The 26,099-nt window shown below is 45.5% G+C and overlaps 1 protein-coding gene across 5 annotated transcripts in view; it reads left to right on the forward strand.

Annotated features, from left to right (window-relative positions):
• Window positions 1-26,099, forward strand: part of SARDH (sarcosine dehydrogenase) — a 1,294,294-nt gene that overhangs the window by 687,827 nt on the left and 580,368 nt on the right. For all 5 annotated transcript variants that reach the window (XM_069609627.1, XM_069609628.1, XM_069609625.1 and 2 more), the window contains exon 15: window positions 7,999-8,112. In XM_069609627.1, coding sequence (XP_069465728.1) covers window positions 7,999-8,112 — 114 coding nt within the window. The remainder of the gene's footprint in view (window positions 1-7,998; window positions 8,113-26,099) is intronic.

Here is a 26,099-nt window from a genome sequence, read left to right on the forward strand (position 1 = left end):
CTCAGAATGTTTTGTGAATAGCAAGCTCATGGGTGACAACCTGTCTATTACAACTGCAAGATGTATTAAGCCAGTATACCCAGTTACAACCCAGAGATAACACAGCCATTACAGATGACTGTAGCACCAACTATTTCAAAGAAAATTGCACATTGAGAAATGTGAAGACTTGCACAGGTACGGCTTTAGAATAGATTGTGATGGTTTGCACAAGTATTTCACTTAGAGGATCTGTGAAGGTTACATGGATTGAAGGGTGATCACCCGGGTAGATCTGGGAGGAGACACTTTGGGCGGCACCTTTATAATGTTATCCTGTCTATTGCACTAGAAGATATGATGGTAATCTATCCATTGCAATTAGATCTAAAAGTCAGCAAATGTAACTCATAATGATATGTGCAGGTATCCTGGATATTGCACTAGAAGCGGCCTGATGCTAGCCTATTATGGAACCTGCAAGATATAGTCAGACTGTAAAGGTAGCCTGTCTCTCGTGCTAGAAAATCCTTTGACTCTAGATTTTAAGGCCACCTGGATTCCACATTAAGACGATGATATAAGATAGCCAGCCTAGTTGTGTTTTGAGGACTTTGAGGGTAGCCTGTCTATAGTGCCTAGAATAGCATCGGAGGGTAGCTTTTCTTCACACAGACGATCAGAAAACCCATTGACATCAAAGATAAGCTCCTTGATATGGCGTTTATAACGCACCTATACACAAGGGTTTCAAGGTGCGACGAGGCAAGGAAGGGGAACAAAAGGGAGGACAGGACAACAATCCTACTAGGCCAGGTGTCATTCAGATTGTGCAAGGGCGTGGGAAGGGGCAGGGACAGTGTAGTACAAGGGAAAAGATGACAATAAATAATTAAACGGCCAGCATGTGGCAAGTGCATGGGTAAGTGTGAGCATCGGGGATCAAGGGCTGGTAGGGGGACTGTAGGGATAAAGAAAGTCGCCAAGTGCAGGGGTTGACAGGTGGGCAGTGCAGGTGTGTGTGCCGCTGGTGGGGGGAGGACGTGGGCCCGAGATCAGAGGGTGTCCAAGTAGCCAGTGCAGTTCCGGTTACAGCCAGTAGGTCAGCAGAGAAGAGGAGGAGAAAAAGCAGAAGCAAAAAGAGGTTTTGAGGTGCTTCCAGAACCGGAGATGGTTCTCCTCAAGTTTAAGGGCAGCTGTTCCAGAGGGAGGCGCCAGCGGAAGAAAGATCTACCACCAACTCATTGCTTGGAGAAGCGACTGACCCTGTGGGACCCTTAGCTTAATGTATGTGTAAGCATACCACTTCGGTGGACACCTGCCGCAGGCACGGCTATCCACGCACACTTACTTTAGAATGCAGCTATGATTACGACAAATTCAGTCTGGCTGGACACGAAGGTGCTCCGCCCTCACACCAGTCTTACCTCAACACCTCTGCCATTAGACTACAGCGACAACCTATGCCAATTTTCTGTTTAGCTGGGCACATCGAGTCTCTTGCAATAGTGCTTTCTCAAGGGGGTTGGGGGCAAAGACTCCTTAACCATGGCAAGGCGGCACACCACGTTAAAGCCAGAGCCAGGCATATCCCATAGTTGGTGTGGGGGGAATTTATGGGGACCCCTGTCTTCAGCTTCCCGGTATTCCAGGAGCAATGGATTTATATTTGTCGCTTTCTCTGACCCTGCCTATCGGCCTCTGTCCTGGCCAGGCATTTTTTCTTCTTTCAGGTGGTTCCTGAAACATTACAGCTACCAGAATACACCTGACTCGTCAGACCCCTGGGTTGGATAGTGGTTCCCAGGACACAGTACTGTGCACCTGGCCTAGAACACGAGGAACAGACTGGTTACCCAAATAGAAATGGACTAAGTATCCACATTCAGGAACTGGATGTGTGCCCAAGCACCTGCTACAGATGGCCCAGGCATGGCACGGCGCACAAGGGAGCATCAGCAGAGCTGAAACCAGCAGAGAACGACAGCACTGGGGGAGACCAGGGGAATCTCCCCAAAAACCTGGTGGACATTGGCCCAAGGGGAACATAGCAAACCATGCCAGAGATTGCATGGTAGGCTGGTAGAAAATGGAAATTGTAAAGGAGGTGGGGTCAAAAGGCCCTTATGAAGACTTCTTTAGGAAATTCTAGCCCACATGGGGAGGAAATGGGAGGAGTTGAGCTTATCTTGGACTAAGATTGGCCCAGCGAAGCAGGTGACACTGGTGCTGGAAGGGAGCAGCGAGAACCTTGTTGGCAGGATGGAGAGGGCTATACAAAGTTGGCCATCAGTGTTTGGCAGTTAGTGTTTGGGTGAGGTTGGAGGAGCTGTAGGGAGACCAGAGATGAGGGCATAGCAGGTGGAAGACTTTGAGGAGCGTGTGGGGTGTTTGGAGAGAGTGAAGGTAAGATGTTGGGACTGAGAAGGTAGTACCAATGTGGTTGTGTGTGAGCCAGATTGAAGGTACTTTTGGAGGGAGAGCAGGAGGGGCTGAGAGTAGGAGATGGAGCTAGCTAGTGGAGAGGGATGTGATAGCAGGTAGAGGTAGGAGGGACACAAGGGCAGATTGGTGGAAGAGAGGAGAGGAAGGGATAGTGAGAAATCCTCAAAATCAATAATGTTGGGAAGCTTGGGATCTTGAGGGAACTGAAGAATAGGGAGAGAGGGAGCAATAAAACCAGGAGATAGACTGTAAAGAGGAGAGGGGGAAGGAGGGAACTGGAGAGTAGAGAAAGGAGGAAGAGGGAGACGGACAAGATCAAGAGAAAGTGTGTGAGGTGGACAGAAATAGAGCAGCGTTTTGTAGAGAGGAGCATGGCATCGGTAGAAGAGTGAGGGGACGGTCGAAAGACTGTCAGGAAAGGCACACCAGTGTGACCAGACTACCACACTACATCACTAAGGAAGACCCGGAGTAATTTTGGGAGGTAAGGCTATGGCCTTTAGGGTCTCCTAGGCTAGGGACAGAGTAGAGCAGGGGGTACTCTGGCAATTGAGAGGCTGTATTGTAATAAGACATGTTTTAGTAGGGAGCCGAAGCAGGGAAGTGGGCGCCCTCTTCAGGGAAGAGGGAACCGGTACAGGGACCACTGCTAAACTTGGAGCTCAATTTGTCTTTTCGTATATGTTTTTATAATCAAAGATGAAAATGTATCTACTCAATGAAAACCTTGTCATTGGTGGTGCCAAAAGTGAGGCTTTTATGGTGGTTTAAGGTTTGGTTGATGGGACATCTATGGAGGTGTTTTAAAATGAAATGTGTGCACTAGTGTTGAGGGTTTAATGGATCTGTATGATAACTGGACTATATGGCAAGGTTGGTGAGGTGGCTGGCCACGTACATTTCAGTAAATTGGCGTTTCATTCGGTTGCCCTAGCAGTGTGAATGACCATTGGCCTAGGTGTGGGTTTGTGATCTCACATTATGAAACAGATGTAGGTTAATTGGCTTGTGTGGTGTCGTTTTGGAGGTTGATTAGCCCCCGTTAGTGTTGCAGATGTTGATGGCCCTTGATCTGGAGGGCAGGCTAGTTGTCTTGTATGATGGTGCCTCTCATGTATGCACAGATGGGAATAATTATGCATGATGGAATCGCCTTTACTCTTCCATGTACTGATCACGATTATCCCTTTGGGGTGAAAGCCACCAACATGCACTGGAAATTTCGTGGGTCAGTACAATTTGCATGTTTAGGACCTATTCCATCATGTATATGTCTGTGAATATATAACGTCTGTATTTGTACACAAGTTGGGCATGCATGAAAACTTACACCAGTAGTTGGCCAGTCCTGTGAACGACATGAAGAGATGATATGAATGTGGCAGATTGTGAGACTTGTAATACTCTGTGAGCTGCATGGTCCCTCCTGCTATCTTTCATCCCCATTTGAAACAGCATTCCTAAAATCCTGCACCCCCCACCTCTCCATTTCTGCTCTGTATCCAGCAAACTTATACAGACTTTGGACATGGCTATAAGCAGTATGTTATTTGTTTGTTTCAACCATTACAGGCACACTTTTACATATGTGTATTGTTTACTCCCACATCCTTTTCTGGAACACTGGTTAAGACTGTGAGCCTTGACCCGCCAGATCACTGACCAATAACTTAACCATTTTCGTACGATAGCTTAATTTAAAGTTAAAGAGCGTGAATTTGGGGTTTTGAGTTTGTTCAACCTGTTGGTGATGGCAGTGGAGATGACTGTCCTACTCCTGGTTTTACAAGCAAGGCGTGGCCTATGTGTTCTATAATATGGTGGATTGGTGAAGCTGATTGCGTAAAGTGTGCATATTTGCAATGCAGGGGGAGTTTGACAGTTTATCATATGATTCTGCCTGTGGGATGGCACTGAAGAGGTTTGTGTAGCTATTGGGGTGGGAAATATTGGGGTTGATGCACCTGTGTGATGGTGCACATGTAGGTTTTTAGACTGGTGGTGTAGGATGAGTTTAAAAGAAGGGAGTATGGTCCATGGTTGATGAATTTTGTTGGTGGTTGAGACTAACATTCAGGGGTGTGTGTAGTATTCTAAATTGGGTCAATACTTTTTCATAGATCATTGGGCATATGTTGTGGTGCTGCAGTTGGCTGAAGGAGCTGTATAGTGCAGTTGTGTGGCTATTTCTGTGGGTTTGGTTTAGGTTTTTGGAAGTGGGCCGTGGTTGGACCACAATATTGGCCTGTACAGCTCTGTTGGAGAGGGTAATTGACATCCTTGGATGGTTGAGATGGGCATGTACACGGACATTGCCACACCTCATATGTCCTGGATCATTTTACCATACAGGCTTATTAATTTCATTTCACCCCACACACACTGGTTTAACCCTTGCGAGGTTGCAGCTTGCCACTATACTTGGAAGAACACCACGGTGTCAATGTTTACAGTGTGAATAATTCTTAACATAAACAACCTTCCAACAAGCACCAAAGAAGGCCATAATCCTATTGAAACACATGGAGCCCATAAGTGTTTCTACCAGCACCACAATCCCACTGGCATAGCATTCTTCATAATATGGATAAATCGATGAACCTTCTCTAAATGGGCACATCACCATTCTCCCCAAAGAGCACCATTTAGGTAATATCCCATCTCACCAACATAATCATACAGCCTTAGTATTCCACTCAAAAGCATGCCCTTAACCTCAACACGAATGCATTTTCCTCCACAAAGTGGTCTATTTGCTTCTCAGTGATGGCAACGCAAGCCCATCAAGGTACCAAACCTAATCATGCAGGTCCATTATCAAAAACATCCCTGACACACCACAAGATGGACTTCATGCACACCCCACAGATGTACATAACCCTGCCAAACAAATCATAAACCCCACCCTCAACACTGACCGTTGCACATTAACCCAACCAACTAGTGTACTTCCGCAACACATTACAGTCCCGATATAACATCTCCTCTCTCTGCCTTCCAGAAACCACAATGCGATCCCAATAGACTGATGCATACATCTATCATTACCCACGCATATCAATTAAGGATAGGGTTTGAAGTGCAGACACCTTCTTAGGCACACCAGTGCTTATTTACTTATTCTTCTATGAGATGGCGTGCAAGTATCACCCTAGTGGTAATTCTAAATAAATCAAAACAGAAAAGGGCTCTTTAGAATAATTTTGAGGAAAAGACCATAGCTATAAAAAGAGCATATAAAACATTAAGTAAATGGAGAGGCGGATACATCAATCTCTTAATTTACAAGTAGGAGCAGTTGCTCAGGTGTGTACACACCCATGGCAGTGTGGTCAGATCTGTGCAATGTTAGAAAGGAACACGACCCCGCCTTTAGTAATTTTTGGGGGCCGTTGTAACGGAATGAGTTTCTGCATGCTTGAAGACAACACGCCATTAGGAATGTTTCACTGTACCTACCGCTTTGGATATTTAAAGAACAGAATGCCACAACTTTGGTCACTTTCGAGACTGCCATGCAATCATTGTTTTCCTACTGAGAAGGTGAAGGATAGCTCGGGGGCTGGGAATATAGCTCGGGGGCAACGCATTTGTTATGGAATCCAGACCCGGCAGAGCAACACAGGTTCGAATCCTGGTCCTGTGCAGTAGAGACTGGTCTCCGTCATTAGGCTCGTAATAAAAGATTCATTAAATGAAATCCTGATCGACTGGTGGAATTCTATCAAAGGCGAGCCCAACGTTGCAAACCATGGGTGATGGAGTGAAGCAGTAAGGTGTGAAAGAGATGGCGCGTTATAAATGCCATATCATATCAAAGAAAAGTAGGGTCAGCGTTGAAGAATGGGATAAAGATGACTTCCGTCTTGGAGGAGTTTAACCTCCAGGCAGCATAGAGCAATTATGTGGTGTTCATAAGGCAGTTGGTCATGCCCTCAGAGATGGCAGGGTTGAAGGCGGGAAGGCGGGAAAGGAGAACAAGTCCAGGGTGTCATCACAAAATCTGTGGTTTTGAAGGGCAAAGGTGGAGGGGGTTTACCTAGGCAGGAGGCGTAGAGGGTTTAGGAATAGGCACAAGAATGATTTTTGAGGGATGTCGCTATAAAGTGCGGGTGAAGTGGTGTAGGTGCTGCCTATAAGAACTAACGGGTACGATTGTGTTAATTACAACATAAGTGCACCATGATTTTATTTTTAAGAATGCAAAATACGAGATTTTGCAAAGATGCTGCCTTTATTGGGCAAACTCATTCTTGGCTAACCTTCAAGGCCACCTAGAGCCCCCTCCCCAGTCACCGAACTACTTTACTTCTGTATTACTGTCGATCAAAGATTTAAATTCATAAGCTAAGAATACATTGCTTCGCTTGAGGAGGCGAGAAGCAGAATGCAATCCTCATTAGTAGTAGTTTAATAAATGAATGTGTACCCAGGAGCAGTCGGGGCAGCCAATGTGTGCACAAATAGTTTTTCAAAGCTTATGAAGCTTTTCTCTTGTGCAAATTTGCTGTAGGATTTGTAAATAAGCAATCATTTATTGCAATGATCTATACATGTTTAAGAAACGTGCTACAGAGGTGGCCCGCTACTACGCATTGTCTGTACATATACATTCCTACTGCAGGCCCAGCGACTAATTCCCAGGTGTCTTTTCTTTTACCCTATAAATGAGACCATCTGGAAAGCATGTCCTTGTTGAAGGCTTTTTGTGCAGCAAATACACATTTTTCCTTTATCCAAAATCTTGAAAAAAATGTCTTTGCAAAGAACGTACTTCAGGAAATATTTGTGAAAATAAGACACAAAACAAAGCTTCAACACAAAGGCCTTTTCCCTATAAACAAAGATCACCCGGTTTATTTTATCAGCGCAGTAACTCTCTCCACTAATAACTTTTAGGGCTATGGTCCTCTAGGTTGGGATTTGGGGGTACTTTGTGTACAATAGATACACCGAGACATGGGTTGACTCCGGTCTGCCTTTAATACAAATGCCTGACTATGGCACGCGGGTATGGTTATGAGAAGGATCCATACTTGTATTTGGCGACCTTTGCATTCACGAGATGGAAATTGTAATAATCAATGCTGAGATTGTTAAACTGAGGTTTGCATGGGAATTTGTTAAATGCCAATCCACAAACTTGTCCTGATGAAGGCCGTATGACTATAGGTGCAGCCAGAGTTCACCTCTATTGAGGCTGAAACTCCTTGTCGACACTATTTTTAATGGCAACACACTTGTGAAAATTGACATTGATAGGTTTTGTGAATTATGGCAAAATCCATCACAAGATTGCTGTGGGTATGTTATAGACCAGCCCCTTAAAACTTGCTGTTTTTATACATTTTAAAATATTGCAATACAAATGGATTGTTCATAGTTGGACTTGATGTATTGTGTGCGTTGTTATTGGTTTTGAAATAATTGTTGTACCAAATGATATTTATTTGTCTAGTACGGATGAGTGGGGGGAAAACATTGTTTATTTACAGTCTTTGAAAAATGCATGTTTATTATAGTGCTTTGTGTAGCCCAGATCATACATTTTGTTGGTCTTTCTTTTGCCCTCAGGATCCACTATATACACATGCATGTTAAACAAGTTTGGCGGTACTGAGAGTGACCTTACTGTGAGCCTGATCAATCCCGGCAAACCAGAGTCTGTTCTGGCCCCAGAGTTCAAAGGTAAAAATGTGTTCTTTCTTACATTTCTTAAATGTTTTCCTTGATTTCATAAGTCTTTGTTTCTCCTCAATGAGAGGGCAACACGGGCATGATGTATAATTTGCTGTTGTCTGTTAGTTTGGTCTTTTGGTTTCTTCATTAAGCAAACTAAGCTTTTATGTATTTTTACGACTTGTTTTTGTTATCATGCTTTTAGAGATGTTGTTTTTGTTTTTCATATAGAATTGTGATTTTATAAACGTATTTTGTACAGCGCTCTGATGCACTTTGCCTGGTTTGTGCTTTATACAAATTAATGAATAAGTAAACCTATATTTGCATAGCCTTCTTGCCTTCGTCGTAAAATTTCAAAATCCTGGTATCTGCTGTCAATCAAAAAAATGATATGCACCCTTAATCAATTTGAGCCTCCACCCTATACTGTAGATTTCAGGAGAGGTGAGTGATCTCTGAACACCAATGCTTCCTAAATACCATTCTCCTTTCAGGCCTTCAAGTAGCCATCTTCCCATGGAGTTCTTCTGTTTGAGTAGGCCAAAATGCTTGATGCAAAACCAAGGCCCACTAGTTATCCAACCCCGCCCCCCCAAACCTCCCCAGACTTTCCCAAGCTATTGTCCAGCACTAAATTAAAGTCCCCAGGGTTCTTTCATGGTGCCGAAATGTCATAACCTTTGTTTTCATAGCCTGTCTCTTAACTTGTTAATGCCAATAGGGTGTCTGGCTTTACAGGGTGGAGTTTTTATTTGGTGCACCAAGGAGAGGTGGGGAATCCTCTTCTTGGTTTCTCACAAATGGAGATTTAATTCTTGCAATCATTTTCTCAGGTCTCGTTTCTGGGATAAGATGTTCTGGTATTTTGGTTTGACTTCTTACTGGTTAGAATAGCAACTGAGTATGCAGTCCTTTCTTGTTTGACTTTGTCAAAATAGTTTGTCATTTGGAGTATAGTGTTCAAGCCACATTTCCAGTGTGCACATTTAGTTTGCTCATGGGTTCTTGTTTTAATTTCTACCTCCTCTACTTCACTCCTGGGTCTCTCAACCTATGTCCTTGTATACTGCTGCTACCTGGAGTTTTGTATTCGATTCTCCCACTTGCTCAACTTTGGTGTCTCAAACTGTCTCCTCTCGCTTCCCTCTTTGCTACAATTCACACTGCGAGCTCATTTGCAAGCCTGATCTTGCCTATCCGCCTCTGTATTTGTACATCCACTCAGCTTTTTGTAGGCTGAGCAATCTTGTTGGTCTGCTTTCCATCAGCAGGTCCTTAGCATCTTGGGCTCGCAGAGCATGAGTGGTATGTTATGTTAGGAAAACTTGAGGAGCCCACTTTCACCCTAAGCTATTGTGGTGCTAGGGTACTAAGGATGGACCAACCCATCGTTCTGAAAGAGGAGAGTTTTTAAAAGATTGTGAAATTACAGGTGATTCTGAATGCTCTGCAGGGCCACAAGCAGCTATGATATGGCATTTATAACGCGCATATGCACAAGTTTTTCAAGGCGCGACAAGGCAAGGGAGGGGGAAACAGACAATGTTGCTACTAGGCCAGGTGTAATTGAGATTAAGCAGGTGCATGGGAAGGGGAAGGAGAAGTGCGGGGGACAAGGAGGAGAAGACAGTGCAGTACATGGGATAGGAAAAAACTATAATAAACAGTAAGTAAAAGTGCGGCCAGCAGGTGGCAAGTGCAAGGAGAAGTTCAGACATCGTGTCAAGTGCTGGTAGTGGGACTGTAGGGATACAGAAACAGTCTCCAAGTGCGGGGTGTTGCCATGAAGGCAGTGCAGGAGTGCGACTGGTGGGGGAGGGGACCAGTGCCTGAGATCAGAGGGTGACTAGGTAACCAGTGCAAATTCATTGTCAGCCAGGGAGAGGAGGAGAAAAAGCATAAGCAAAGAGAAAGGTTTTGAGGTGCTTCTGGAACCGAAGATGATTCTTCTCAAGTTTCAGGGAGGGAGGGAGGCTGTTCCAGAGGGAGGCCCCAGCCGAAGAAAGAGATCTACCACCAACTCGTTGCTTGGAGAAGCGACTGACGCTGAGGGAGTTTGAGGTAGATGAGTGAAGAGCTCAAGAAGGAAGGTATTTAAGGAGAGCGAGTTGAAGGTAATGAGGCCCCAGGTCCCAGAAGGCCTTGTGGACGATGCATAGGGTTTTGGACTTAATCCTCGCAGCCACTGGGAGCCAGTGCAGAGATTTCAGTCCTGGAGAGATGCGAGCCATGGGCTTGAGGCCAAGGACAAGTCTTGAGGTCCTGTTCTGGATAAGTTGCAGAGGGCGGAGAGTAGAACGGGCAGATTTAGAAAGAGGCTTTTGCAATACTCCAGCCTAGAGAGAACCAGAGCTCTGGAGACCGTGAGCTTCTGGGGGAAGGAGAGGAAAGGAAGAATACCTCTGAGGAGATGCAGCTGGTAGTTTGACTTCATAGAGATGTCAGAGATGTGAGGAGAGAAGGAGTGTAGTCGAAGATGACCATAAGGTTTTTAGCCTTGCAGGTGGCAACAGGAAGAGGGCCAAGGGAGGCAGCCAGAGAGCTACAGGAAAGGAGGGAGCAGGTGTGCCAATGAAGAGAATCTCAGTCTAACTGGCATCACGTCAGAGGCCATTGGTGGCACAACACTCCTGGATAGCAGACAGTCAGAGATGAGGGAAGTAGAGGAGGAGGCAGAGGGTAGCCTGAATATGAGCTGGGTGTCATCCGCATAGAACTGAGAGTTAGGGCAGAGAGCGGTGATGTGGTGGGCCATGAATGCCAGGTATTGGTTGAACAGTCTGGGAGAGAGTTTGGACCCCTCTGGGACACCACAGGCAGAGAAAAAGATAGCAGAGAGGAAAGACCCAAGTTGAACCTGGGAGAGTCGGTCGGAGAGGAAAGAAGTCAGCCATGCCAGAGCCGGACGGGTGATACCCAGGTTATCACAGAGATCGTTCCAAAGAGTTCCTGCTACCACATAGAAAGCCCTACCCCCAACCCATGTACTCCAAAATGTGGGAATTGACCACAAGATTGGCTGTCCTAGATCACAGCAGACTGGTTGGGATGTGAGGTCGAAACTTTGCCTCCAGGTATTCTGCCCCTGAAGATAGAAGGCCCAATGGACCAGGCAGAGGGCTATGAAATTAGTCCTTTTGGTCACTGGCAGTCAATGCAGAGAGAAAAGGACTGGGCTGGTATGAGCTCCATAAGGGGAGCCGTGGCCACCCCGGTGGCCATATTTTGCAACCTCTGGATCAGGCCCTTCGGCTGAGCTAGATGGAGAGCATTGCAGTAGTCGCTGTGGCTAGTGATCAGGGACGCCAATTCCTGAGGGTGGAGATTCGCTGGCAGAAAAAGCATTTTCCGGAGTACACTCTGGGTAGAAGCCCATCTTACAGACCCCATTCACCTGGGTGGTCATTGACAAGGAAGAGGATAGATAGAGACCCCCTTTTAACCAAGGAAACCAGAGTAGGACAGTCCCCAAGAACAGATGGCCAACAAGAGGAACCCATGGAGTGACCTTAGAAGAACCCACAACCTGTACCTTGTTTCGTCCCTATTGAGCTTTAGCCAGTTGCTGTCCATCCAGCTCCTCACAGCCACCAGACACTCGCCCAGTTGTGCTGACACCTCTACCTGATTTTGGTCAAACCTAACTAATATTTGGGTGTCATCTGTATAGCACCTGAAGCCGTGGGAGTGGATGAGAGCAACTAATGGCTTTACATAGTATGAAAAACCCAAGGGTCTTCCCCTTTTCTGGCGAGCTGAGTGGAAAGCTCGGGGAAGAATCCCAAAAGAGAACACCATTAGGTGTGATAGGGTGTTCCCATCCCCCCTCCCTCTATTCTAATGTCCTTGCCCGATGTCCCCTCAGATTGTTGTATGCTGTTGTACTATCTCATCCCAACCATGTCCTTCTCTGAAATGTAGAACCATCCCTACCAGACCTCTTGACAATAATCTACACCCCTCTACCCTTTGAAATTAAAATAGGAAGGAAGGAAGGAAGGAAGGAAGGAAGGAAGGAAGGAAGGAAGGAAGGAAATTTCACAATGGACCTTCCCTTGTCTCTGACGCACCTACTTTTCTGCCTACTCGGGAATACTATAACACCCACCATCCCAGTAATTCTTCTGTCCGTCCCTCTATTTTCCGAAATCCCATGCTGCTTTTATAAAACACTACAGTTCCCACAACCCCCTGCCCCCTGTTCATTCCACGACCCAGATACAAAAACATGAAAAAATACCTCTGGCTTTTTCATGCTAGCCTGTCCGAGTAACGAGATCAGGTGGAGTCGGGCACCACACCATGACCACACACACCTGACCTCCATTTATCTTCTTGATGGGAATAAAAGGTGGAGCATGGAAGCACACAGGGAACAAGGCGAAACACACCAAGAAGCAGCAGTTTAATACGAGGAGAAAGAATGTAAGACCAAAAGGGGTTGCAAGGAGAGAATTGCCCTTGGCCTTTTCAGAGGAAAACCGCTACTTTCATGAGCCCTCGAGAATAAGAAACATAAAACTGGGAATTAAAGCTGAAGAAAGGTGCATTGTGTCTTGAAGGCGCCCGGGGCTTGCCCGCATCGATAGCTGAGGTGGGGGAGGAGTGATTGCCGCTGTGGTACTGTCCTTGGCTCCTACAAAAAAGCCACTCCAGTAAAGTCTGCACAGCCAGTGAGTTGGGGAGACTGATAGCAGACCGGTCTGTTAGAACCAAGGTTGCAAGCAGCAACCAACAGAGTGTGAGGCGTATGTGATGAGCGACACAATATAATTGAACATCCAAGGAGTGACTGAACTTTTGAAGTCAAGATAGATGCCATATACAGAGTCGGCCGGCACTACGCGAGTGCTCATTCGAAGGTCTGTTAGGTATCCAACTGAGAGTGTAAAATTGTGAACTGTGAAATCGAAGTGGTCCTGCAACGGGTCAAGCTAAACCCCATGCACATTTGAAAGTCTTCGATCCTGAAAGTGGTCATTCCCCACGGTTAGAATAAAACAATGGAATAAATGGACACCAATGGACACACCCAGTAGCGAATGAGACCATGAGAGATTGCGAGTGAGTAAAATGTATTCTTTATATAAAGATAAAGTGGGGCACGCAGAGGACTCTGCTACTCCGAGAGCGATCTGCCCATATTACAGAAACTTCACATTATAAATCAAAAACACGTTATCTGACGTTTGCTATACAGGTTACACCAATACATTTCATTGATTAAACTGAACAAGACATTATACATTGTGTAGTGGTGCTTCTGCTCGATTGGCTGGGGTTGAATTTGTTGCTTCTTGAGGCATTGTGGGGCAGCTGGGCTCATCGGGGAGGGGCGGCAGGTCACGTTATGTCCACACAGTTATAATCCTAACTAAGCTAAACTTCGCAGCAATCATAGACATGCAAGATTTAATATGACACACGACTTCTCAGAACACATTATCGTCTATAAATTGAAGTAAGATCTATACATTCTTGACCTGGAGCAGGGGGCCCAGAGGTGTGTTGGTCCAGGTGCCTTGTCTTTGTGCGTGACTCTGACGGTACATTTATCAAGTGTCTTGTAGATCAAACAAGGGTGTCAGGGCTTAAAGGTATGCAGAAAATATCTTATATATCAGGATGTTATATGGGGGGGGCAATTGAGGGTGGCTCATGGGCAGGGGTCCCACCACTGCTACATCAAAGAGGTGAAAGGCTTGGGGTTCATACAGCCAGTAATTCTCAGCGGTGGGGGTTGTCGGAGCAGGGGCAGGTTTGTGAATATGAATGGCCTTCAAGGGCCAATCTCTGGCCTGGTCACACACAGGGCAATGATCTCAGAGGAAGAAGCGAGATACAGTATTAGCTTGCAACAATTCGCTCCCAAGCTTCCGTGGGAACAGGACAGCCACAGCACTGAAGATGTGGAGAAGGAGGGGGGCGATTGGGCTGGCTCTGCGCGGTGCTGGCAAGGGGAAAGATGCAGACTTCCTACTGCGCGTTTCATGTGCGGCCTAGTTAAAAATGTAGTTGTGGTTACTTACAAAATGGAGTCCCTGGGGTCATGCGAGAGGTATTGGATAAGTGTTATTCAATGGCTACCTTGCACCCGTCATCTGGGCTCGGTCGCAGGTACGTTTCCAACAATTGTATGAGCATACCATATCCTTGTCTAGAATATATGGGGGCCCAAACGACCCTTCCTCAGTTACATTGCCCCCTTTCGTTACTAAAGTAACGAAGATGCTAAGGCCTTCAAACGTTTGTTCTGCCTCAGCTACTGCTTCATCCCATGCCGGGGTTCCCCTTACTGGCATCCAAGCCCTGCAAACAGATTTAAGACTGTGACCGCTCCGTGCATATTCATCCAGAGCACAGGTCATATAAATACAGCCCCCATCTCCCGCTAGATCTACTCATACTTCCTCGTACCATTCTAATTCATATGGTTCTTTGATTGTGGGGTGATAGGTTATCTACCCTGTCTCCAATGTTGTACACTGCAGTCATTTGATATTTCGGTTCTGGGCTCTTTCCGGATTGTACTTGGGCATCATGTGCAACTTGACGTACCCTTGCTGGGTTGCCCATTGTCACCATCATTGCACTGCTAGGAATGGACCCTGCACAGCATCTGATTCCTACCTGGAACACAACAGAAAATCAGCCGGAAAAAGATGACTGGTACCAGGGGCTTCATAGCCATCCCTAGCCATGATGGGACCCACTCAAACAGGTTATCGAACCATGTACTTGGCAGCACGCTTACCTCTTCTTTCATTCTTTCACCAAGACTCTGTACTGCTGCTATCACATGCAACAATGTCCCGTTATCTGCGTCGGCAGAAGGCACGAACATGCACTGTTTTGCATTGTCATTTACCGCAGGGCTCTACTTTCCACTTTGATGATGTTGAACCCTTCTTCAGTGTCCTTGTCCAACTGGATCAGCTCCCAGCGAATGATCTGCGGCCATTTGTCAGTCTCTCGAGTCTTGGTGCTTGGTAGGAGTGATGGGAAACATTTCTCGGCCGAGTTGAATAGCTTAAACTTGTCAGGTACTTGTGCCAAGAGCTCTGAGGATTCTTTGGAGTTTTGATGCCCTCTGTTTTCGTGACACCCGGTCTTGCAGCTGCTCTTCCGACAGCACATCATAGGTAGGGGGTTCTTTGGTTGTTGACTTGGTTGCCTGGGACATCTCGGCTGGCACCCTCTCCCCTTGTATATGGCTTTCAGGAATTACCATTAGGGCCGAGTGCAGCATTGCCAGGGCACACGTACCTCTCCATGAGGGTGGGAGGTGAAAGTACACCCGTTTGCTGCACACCCAGTAAGTGTCCATTAACGCCGCTGTTCCTTTCTTCATGTTGGGCAAAATGAGGGGGGTGTTGCAGTGTTTTTCACCCAGGTGCACCTTCCCTTCACCATGAAAGCAAAGTTAGTATTGTATTTCACGTTGGATCTTGATTGGATTTTCAAGAGCTGTTACCCACGTTAGCTTGGCGATGTGCTGAGACCAAATTGGAGTGCATGTTTCTTCGATCCATTGTAATTTTTCATTCAACACTCCTCACAAGGCTTCTGCTTTGCACATTACTGGCTCTTCTTGTCACCTATTGTCAGTAAACATGGTCCCTTTGATAACAAAAAATGGCTCCTTCACCCAGAGTACTCCTTGTGGCTTGCTGTTACAGGTTTTTTTCATTTTGCAGAAATTGTAACGAAATAGTGTGTGCTTGGTAAGTGCTTCTAATTCTACACAGTGCAAGATGAATAAGACCATGAGCCTCTGCAATGGGCGATTCTTGTGGTAACAAAACTTTGGAAGTCCCTGTGGCATGGGGAATTAAAGAGCACACATAGCAACTCTCATTAGTTACTACTTTTGCCATTTGTTTGATTGATCTGGGTGGCGTGGGTCTTCAACCGCATCTAAACCCAGGCCATGATATGCGTCTTACCTTTTCCACCCCACCCCCCTTTTTCCATCGCCTGTCCCCCCACCCCCCAGACCAGTTTGCGCTAATAGTAACGTCACTGCCTTTGCACTCTTCATTGCTCGGCTGCCAATATATTGTCTCAGGTAATGGGGTGGAGGCCTGTGTTTCATCATACATTTAATCACCACTTGAGGTAGGTTGTGAGGTAGAATGGACAGTAACCTGTGGCATCATTACTACATTGGGGTTAGGATCGTTCCTATCATATACATTAAAATCATGATCAGGAGTGTCAATAACCGAATACTCAACTAATGGGAGTCTGATAGTTTTGTTTTTTTGTAGGGTCGTAAGGTTTGTGGATACATTGTGAGCCCAAATTAGTTTAAAACCATCCCACACTAGGTGGGTACCTTCTTGTATCATTTTCACCCCCCCCTCCCTCCCACCCCCTTCTTTTATGCCGATAGAAATAAGATATTGCCCAGGAAAGTCAGAGGCACACCAACATTGTTGAAAACACCACAGCTACGAAACACAAGCCTCACTCATAGGAGTAGGCTCTAGTTGCACTAATATTTCCCCTATTACTATCTACAGATGCGTTGTCATTGAGGACCCTCCTTTCAGCCATGTTTGTACCTACAGAGTGAGATACAATGGGTTAAGTACATCTTATTAATTTTTATATCCTTTATGAACTATTTCAATACCAAGTAGATGGAGGGTAGAGACAGGTAAATAGTGGTGAAGGGGAAGTGGGAGACAGTGAGAAAATTATAATTTTACATATTTATATACATTATTTTTCTTTTGTTTTTCAATGGTTGTAATCATATTCATTATTTCTCTTTTTGTCATTTTACGTCTTTTTTTTAACCAGTGGCATACTTATTGTAGGTGTACTTCAGTTACCTCATGGTGCAGCCATTTCTTGCTCATTCTGCTGTTCCCCTTGTGCTATCATGTGCCTTTTGTATGTCCGAGAGATGTATCCAGCATTTCAGGCCCTTCACCTCCACTGCTGTTAGTGTACAATATACTACTTCATATGGGCCGTGAAATCTTGGAGCATTCCATCGCTGTACAAAAATGCGCACATACACCATCTCCCCAGGCATTAGTTGTGTATTAGGGCTGTGACAGTATCACTTTCATTGTCTCGTGTAAAGGGTGGTGCAATTTGTTTTGCTATACTCCTTACTGTTCTTGTCAACTTCATCAAATATTCCTGGAACTCTTCTCCTAATGTTGTAGCTGTTTTGTGGGCGTCTGATGCTCTCCTAATTGGGGATATTGGAGCGTGCATGCGTCTCCCTGTCACTATCTTGCGCAGGGACAAGTGGTGGTCTTTGCTTGGTTGTGTCCTCAACTGGAATAAGGCCAGGGGTAAGCAATACACCCAGTTTTTCTTTACAGTGTGGCACAACTTTTACAATTTGCTGCTAAGAAGGCTGTTTATTTTTTCTACAATTCCATTTGCTTGTTGGTGATAAATTCAACACAATTTGTGTTGGATGTGCAATAGGGATGTTACTGCCTTAAACAAGTAATTTAGAAAGTGTGTTCCATTGTCGGAACGTATGACATCACAAATTCTGCATCATGGGAATACCTCTTACAAAAAATGTCGCCGCACATTTTGCATCTGGGTGGGTGCAGGGTCCTGCTTCCACCCAACGTGAAAAAGGGCAGACCACCACAATCAGATATCTTGTTCCACTGCACCTTTCTCCCATGTCTGCATAATCAATATGCAGTTCACGGAATGGTCCGATGGGGTGGGGCAAGGCCCCTCTCATCGTTCTTAGTCATTCCTGAATTATATGTTTGGCACGTTGTGCATTCTATTGATTACGCCACATGCTCTTGTAATCCCGGGACAAACCAGTCTTCTTGTATGTCTGCAGCTATGTGTTGTTTTGCAGTATGTGCTGGGAATTGCAGTTGTTGGAATGCTATTTGTGAAAGCTCTAGGGGCATTACTACTTTCCCGGTGCAATTTTGGCACCAAAGGAGGTCTGTGGCTGACTGTGTGCATCCTCTTTTAACCCATAATTCTTGTAACTCAATCAGTGCTCTTTTTTCAGGTGAATTATCTGTGATATTGGTATTGAGTTATACCCTGTTTCTTTCTTCTTCCGCTTTTGTTTTTAGTTTGAATTCTCCTTTCAAATCTTTGTCAAAATATGCTGCCTCTTCCGCAGCAGCATCTGCTGCCACGTTTCCCAAGGCGATGACATCACTGTTAGTGTGTGCTTGGCACTTCACTAGGGCCACTACTGAGGGTTCTGCTAATGCTTCAATTAGTTCTTTTAATAGTTCTGCATACTACACTGGTGACCCATCTGCTCTTCTGAAACCTCTCCTTCCCACATTGACAGCCCTCCATGCACCGTTGTCATATGCTGAATCTGAATAAATTGTTAACGTGCACTCATTTACTGTGTTAAGTGCCTCAATCAATGCCACTAACTCTGCTGCCTGAGCTGAAAAATGCCTTGGTAATTTTTTTTTGTACGATTGTCTTATTCCCCGTCTTCCAACCGTACTACCGCTGCTCCTACATGCTTTTATCCTGTCTCTGGACAAACTGATGCTGACCCATCTACAAAATACACTTCTCCCCCCTCCTCTAGGGCATTTTCAATTGCTTTGGGTATGTCGTCACTTTCCCCTTCGTATGTGGCACAATCATAGTTTTGCATGTCCTCTACTGTGATGAATGTTGCTGGGTTCACTGTTTTGCAACGCACTAGGTGTATGTTAGAGCTAGACAATATGATCTCATATGCTGTGGCCCTCTGTGTTGCCAGTGTAGATTTCGATTTCTCAAGAATGTCAAATAAGGAGTGCTTGACAAATAGTTACCAAACATCTCATTACAATGGTGGCACTCTTTCAATGGTGAACGCGGCTGCTCCGAGGGCCTGTTGGCATACGAAATGTCCTTGCATTACAGCGTTGTGTGCCACTGTAGTAGGCTAGGGGCTTGTGCCCTAGAGATATTTTCTGTGTCAATACCGCTGTCATGAGTGTTTGTCACAGTGTAAAAATAGGAAGAACTCCCGGTCATAATCGGGGGTTGCTAGGACTGGTGTTGTGGGGATGAGTTCTTTCAATGTGTCAAAGGCAGTGTTTAATTTCTGGGGTCCAAACAATCCCTGAACTCTTTCTGTGCTTTCTTTAGTGCTTGTAGCAAGGGTCTGGTGTATGCTGCATGATCTAGTATCCATGCCCTGCAATAGCTACATATGCCAAGGAACTTTTGCATGTCTTTCACTGTGTGCGGCCTGGTAGTTAGTTGCATGTACTGCTGCTGCCCTGTGTGGGAGTATTCGTTTACCATCTTTTGATATCGGCTGTCCCAAATACAGCACCTCTTTTAGGCAGTACTGTAACATTTCTCTGTCCACCTTGTACCCCTTGTAGGCCAGTAGATTTAACAATGTGAGTTGTTCTGCACTGTTCTTCGTTCTCCCTGCATATTAAGAGGTAATCTACATATTGTATTATTGTGCTTTGTGGCAATGTTGCCAAGGTCTTCGTGTAGTATCCGATTGAAAATGCTTCGGCTTTCACAATATCCCTGCTGCAATCTGCAGTGCTCATACCTTTTTCCCCCTAGGGTGAATGCAGTCAAATAGTGATTCTGGGTCCAGTGGGACTGAGAAAAATGCATTTTTCAAATCTACCACTGTGAAACAATTTTCCGATTTTGGGACGCTGCACAAAATTGATGCAGGTTTTGGGGCAAGTGGAAATAATTTTTGAATTATGTCATTAAGTGGGCGTAGGTCCTGTATCATCCTCCAAGCCCCCACCCTTGGCCTTTTTAATTGAGTAAATTGCCATATTGCAAGGTGAATATGATGGTACAATTATCCCCTGGTCTAGTAGGGCGTATATGGTCTCTTTTATTCTTCTGCTTCTCTCAACAAGGGGTTCTGTTTTACTTGGGGCAACACAGCACCAGCTTTGAGCTTTATTTTAACAGGCGTTACTTTTTGTAGGAGGCCTACGTCGTGGGGATTGGTCGTCCATAAAGTGGTTGGCACCTGTTGCATGTCTTCATCAAAAAATGTTGGGGGTGCACTGACAATGGCCATGAGGGGGTTGGCCACTTGTCTATTTTGAATTATGTCACGAGGAATACAAATCTCCATTATGATTTCCCCATCGTTGTCACCCTCAGTGAATAGTTCCTCATCGGATATGTCACGCAGCGCTATATTGGGATCGATGCATAGCACTGTTCTCCACTCATACCCGTTCATGTCCAACCCTATCACCACTAAACAATGTCTGGATACTTGCACACCGTGCAGGTCTAGGGACAGTATCAACCCTGGTACCACCTCAGGGGTGGCCATGGTGTGAAACACAAAGCCGGAAGGTGCTCTCCAATCTTGTCATGTTTTTTCAGGCACTGCTTTTGCCAATACTTGTATCCCTTGTACAAACATTTCTGGGTCAAGTGGCACTCCTTGAATGGTTACTTCATTGGCAATTGAGTTAATTGGTAACATTGCTCTCATGGCACATATACCTGGCGTAGAGCTCACTATTCCCCTCTCTGTGAAGGAGATGGTCATGTTAAGCTTACTGAGGAGGTCCCTCCCTAGTAAATTTATTGGCGAGTCTTCATGGTACAATAGGGGTGCTCGCACCATCTTTCCCCCCACTGTTACATCCAAATATTTAGTGTAAAGAACCGTGACCACCACCCTAGAAAATCCTTGCGTTTCCAACTTCCTGTCTGAGAGCAGAAACTGGCGTTTCTTTAGACACGATTTTTCCGCCCCCGAATCCACCATGAAGATGAACTGCTTATTTCCTTCCTCTCTCTGCCCCCACCAGTGGTTCCTCGTCTGGATTTAGGGTTGTCGATAGGATTGGACACGCTAGTGCTCTTTGTGGGCTGTCCTATTCTGGGTGCCTAGTCATCTCAGGTGGGCGAGAATGTTGTCCCCTACCACCACTGCTCCTCTGAATGGCGCTTGATATTCTCATTAGGATAGAAAAGATCAGAGTTTCTCACCCTTTATTCTTTAATACATGGTAAATTCTGCAAACTTTACTTTCGTGTCAGCTTTCAAATGCACAACATGCCTTTCCTTAAGCTGCTTATGTGTCTGCCTCTTAAATGTCTGGATTAATGGCTTTCCCTCAGCGGCGTCTGGGTTATATGTGCCATGCAATCAAGTGGTGTTTCACTGGCTCTGATCTACTGCCACTTGCACAAACCCTACTAGAAAAGCCAACACTGATTCTGCCTGTGCTTTTATGTCCCTTTTTTCTTTCCTTGAAAAATCTACTCGTCTTCAGGTTTGGTTGGTTTTTTCCTTGCACTCTGCTGCCCTCATCTTTAAAGCAGGTGTTACAAAAGTCCCTGTTAAAGCCAGATTTCTCTACTACAGTAGTCTTCTTTCGAGTTTTCGTCATTTAGCATCTTGGGAACATGGATCACATTTTCTTTTTATGGTGAGTGTTGTATTTTCACATGTTCAGTCTCTCCCCTGACTCCTGCTAATCCTATTTCAAGCAACCTCTAATCATACTTTCAACATCCCTGCCACTAACTCTGTGTGGGCTCCCATAGTTTAGAATGTCCTACTTTGGGTGCTGAAACAATTACTTGCTTTCCCTCCCTTTGCTCTGACCCTTCTCACCCGGATCTCCAGGTATGTCACTGCGGTCCCGGCCCTTCATTGCTAGCCCACACTGCACCATGCCTTAACCTATAAAGGCTTGTCCGATGTAGCTGCTAGAGGTGTTGGCTATTGCCTAAGTAATCAGACACTTGTGTAACCATGGGCAAAGAAATCTCTGCCAGGCATATTGATGGACAACAAACCCGCTGGAATGTCAAGTCAACACAATGCTCTGCTTCCATCATCACTGCTCTGTCTAAAGGTTTATGGCCCATTTCTCCTTTGCAGAGAGTGCTGGCCCTCATCTTAAAGATTCTTTTAACATTCTTGTACATTAACTGCATTGACCTTGGTATGCTGGAGTACTTAACAAAACTTAAACAAATCCAACATACAACAGCCAGATTCTTATTCAAATCCAAGAGGAGGGAACACCGAACACAACCTTTTAGAGTACACTGATGGCTACCAATAATCATTTTAAAATAAAGATCCAGTTTAAGGCCATCTGCATTGACCACAGGCACTTGGCTACCAAGGAAGAACATTTTTCCAAAACAAATTATCACTCTACCAACCCATTGGATACCTAAGATTGTGAAACTTACTTTTGGGAACCAGAGATTTTATAGAGGCAGTAACAAAGGATGCAATGCTTCCACTATGGTGGCCAAACACTAGAACACATTATGAATGGAAATTCACATCCAAATGACCAGCTGACATTTAGGAAAATTCTAAAAACCTGTCCAATTTTTAACAGAACCAAAGTTTAACCTACACCCATCCACCACACTTCTGAAGAGTTCAGCTTTAATTTGCCGACACAACCTAAGGGGACACCTTACTGGCCCCTGACCTTCTACTGAAATGACTGGAAAACCTCATATAAAGGGTATCAGGTAATATTATCCCCATATATATGGTCGCCGTACATAATATCGCCAGGAAAAGGTTGTGGTGATATTATATGGGTGACCATATATATGGGGATTGGGGCAGTCAAAAAAAAGAGGAAAAAAAAAGGTTTTGGGGGTTGCGGCGATGTCCCCCGCATGTTCCATGCAATAATGTCCCCACAAAAAAAGGCCATTTTTCGGCGATATTTTTGCATGGCGATATTTTTGTGGGGACATTATTACATGGAACCATGTAAAGGCACTGCAAAAACCCCCAATAGGAATATCTAAACCGCAAACCACCTTCATGCATCAACCATTAAATCTAAACCTCTTCCCTATAACACAACTGATGGACCAATAATTTGAAGGCCCTTGGTAATACTGAAGAACACTCACCACCTTTGGCTAACCGTCAATTTCTCTCCACCTTCCTTACCACGCACCAACTCAAACCAACCACTTGCACACAGCGTTACAAAAAAGACCATCTCCACACACTTCAAATATCTTGTACTTGCACCTCCAGCCACAACTGAAACACCCCGCCCCTGACCAACACCAATCTGTACTGTAGCCATGTGGCTGCCCCTCTGGGCACAAAGCCTTCATCGCCCCCAGAATGCTTATAAGCACGCAGAGCTCAGGACTTCTCGTCTGCATCCTCAACAGACAACACTACAATCTTGCCTTTCCTCCTCTTTCCAACTAACCAAACCAACCTCCTGTCTTCCAGATGCACCACAGCAGATAGACACTTTTCAAATGGCAGCGGTGTGCTGAACAACTCCAAATAACACTTTATAACATCCATGTGGCATGACACCCGTTCCTCCACATACTTGCAATGCTGTGGATGTTATCGGCAAGCTCTGATGTGAAGTGTGACTGGGTCAGAGACCTGACACTGTCAAGAGGGGATGGTGACCCCTTTCAGCCTGGATGGGAGGCCTACCATGGGGATTACCAGAGCCAGTCCAGCCCCAGGGGCAGGCTAAGGGAGTGCGGAGGGACCCCAGTCCCTGTCACCCCTTATGTGCCTGAATGTTGCAATGCGTAGCACTGTCAATCACTTATGCCTGTCCTTGCCAAGTCTGGACAGTTTTTCTGTTTGTCCCCTTGGACTTCCATCACCAGCCTCGGTGGTGGAACATACAGCAACTAGCCAGACAAGAAGAGACGGCAGAAAGCTACTAGGCTACAGAGCAACCTGCAGAACGAACCATCGGATTGAGCCACGACACACAGTGGAGGGCAAGAGAAGGTAAACCAACCTCACCAAACATTTGCTGTGAGCCGCTCCGCCTACTGCAACCTCTGCCTACCATTCACAACTGACATTCCGATCCCTTACCTGTAAACGTGCTGCAGATTGGCTCCCATCAAGAGTTCCAAAAGCCACCAGTAAGATTTGAGACAGACTTTGATTTCGGAGGGCCGCCATCGCCAATACATGAGACTCCAGTAGGAGAAAAGGATGGGGCTTCATACCCACTTTTTCTTGTCCACCACTAATTTCATTGTTAATTTATAATGCGCTTAATACCAATGGTTTCTAAGCGCGGGATCGGGATTCGAACCTGTGTCGCGCTGCGTTGTCTTCTTCCAAGACAAACTCGTTGCTCCTAACCTATCCTTCCTCCCTCCAAACGCTTTCCTGGGGAAAGGAAATCTAGAGGTTGGCGCAGGGAACCAGGTGAAGAGAGCTAATGGAGAGAGAGGGCAGTGGTCGAAATATACAAAAAAAAAGTAGTGGCTATCTTCTTTGTTGGCCTGTCCCTACTCCCCACAAACCCCATTGCCACTCCCCCCTCACACGCCATTCAAACCCCTAAAAAATGTACCCGCTGTTTAAGGGAACATTCATTGCAGTGCAGTGCACTGAACTGCAAGTTTCAACTTTTTCCTACACTTTTATTTTAAAACTAAACCATTCCGTACGGTTTCTTTTTAAAATAAAGGTATAAGAACAGTAACACTTAATTAAAAAATAAAAAGTAGAGTAGCACCACTCCTGCCCCATTTCGACCACTGGGGAAGGGTGTGGATTAAAGGGGGCACGGGAAATGGGAAAGTGAGGGTTATTCCAGTGAGATCAAGGGAGAAGGACCAACAGACCATGTGGTGGAGAATTGCTGAAGGAGTGGGCAAGATGGGTGTTGGTTTTTGAGGAAAAAGTGGTACGGTGGTGTAAGGTGTGTGCGCTAGAGAAGGGAGGGAATGTGACAGTGACGAGGTAAATGAGGAGTGTGCATGAGATATATGGAAGGGGGTAAAGTACTAGTGTGACGTGGGAGGAGTAGAGTGGAGGGAGTACGGGAGGGTACGATTGATGGTTGAGTAGGTAGCTGTGAGATGAAGACTGGAGGTAAGAGTGAGGAGAAACAGTAGGTGGCGTAGTAGGAAGGAGAGGAGGAGGTGAAAAGGGAGAGCGAACGAGAAGATGAACACCAGGGCATGGGACGAAAGGACCAAGTAGGATCAGAGTGTCTGAAGCATGCATTCCTGACGTTCTGTAACATTGGGGGAGGTTAGATTAGGGACCACATAGATTGTTCCCAGAGTGCGTTGGAGATAGAGAAGGGGTTTGCCTTCAGGCCGTTGCCATCAGATGGTCAGCATCTTCATATAAGATTACCCGATGGCTAATGACAAACCTGGGAATTAGGGGTGGCAGGGTAAGGGAGGGAACAGCCAAATCTAGAAGTGGGCACGAGGGGTTGCTCCTTGACTAATCTACAAATAGAAGCCCTTGAACAGTCTTTGTGAGTTGGTCTTGAAGCCATTGGTGACGGAAGTGGTGCGCATCTCTGCTCTTCAGACTCATTTATGTTAGGTTATCTTTCATTTGCATAGCGCCTCCTGCAATAGGCTATGGCGTCGAAGTGCTTTGCCTGTCATGGAGGCAAAGTGGGAGTATGATAGGACATGCTGTAGTAGTCCATAACAAAGTTGGATAGCTGGGTGAGATGAAGACGAGGGTAGATGAGATGCTGAGGAAGGCATGTGAAGGAAAGGCGTATTGTAGGAGCTATGTATACGATTGGACCGAATTTATTCGATTTATTGAAATGGAAAAGGGACAATGTAAAACATTTTAGTAAATAAAGGATGGAGGTAGGTGTTTGCTTTCCAATCACTACCTCTCACTCTATGGTCAGTAAATCTGTGTTTTAAGTGACGGAGCATAAGGCTGGGTTTAGAACTATTAGCTGTGAGGTGTCGCTTTTTTCCAGTCGGCAACTGGTATAACCCAATTAGCGCATTGCTTTGCCGCAGGGCTCTGATGCCCCAACCAGTCAGTTATTGGGTTTTCGTCAGACAGTTGCTGGCCTCAGTGCCTTCCAGACAGCAATGGCTCCTTTGCACAGTTTCTGGCTAAAGCAATTATGCATAATTGAGGAGATGTCTTTTGCTTCAGACTCGCAACCAAAATGGGATTATTCGACGCACGTGCAGATGAGGAGAAAGGCACCTGCGTCTTTTGCGAATCTGCAGAGCGAGAGAAAACTCAG

Source organism: Ambystoma mexicanum, chromosome 8 (genome assembly GCF_040938575.1).
Source record: "Ambystoma mexicanum isolate Mex_15411 chromosome 8, UKY_AmexF1_1, whole genome shotgun sequence".
Classification (NCBI taxonomy): Eukaryota; Metazoa; Chordata; class Amphibia; order Caudata; family Ambystomatidae; genus Ambystoma; species Ambystoma mexicanum.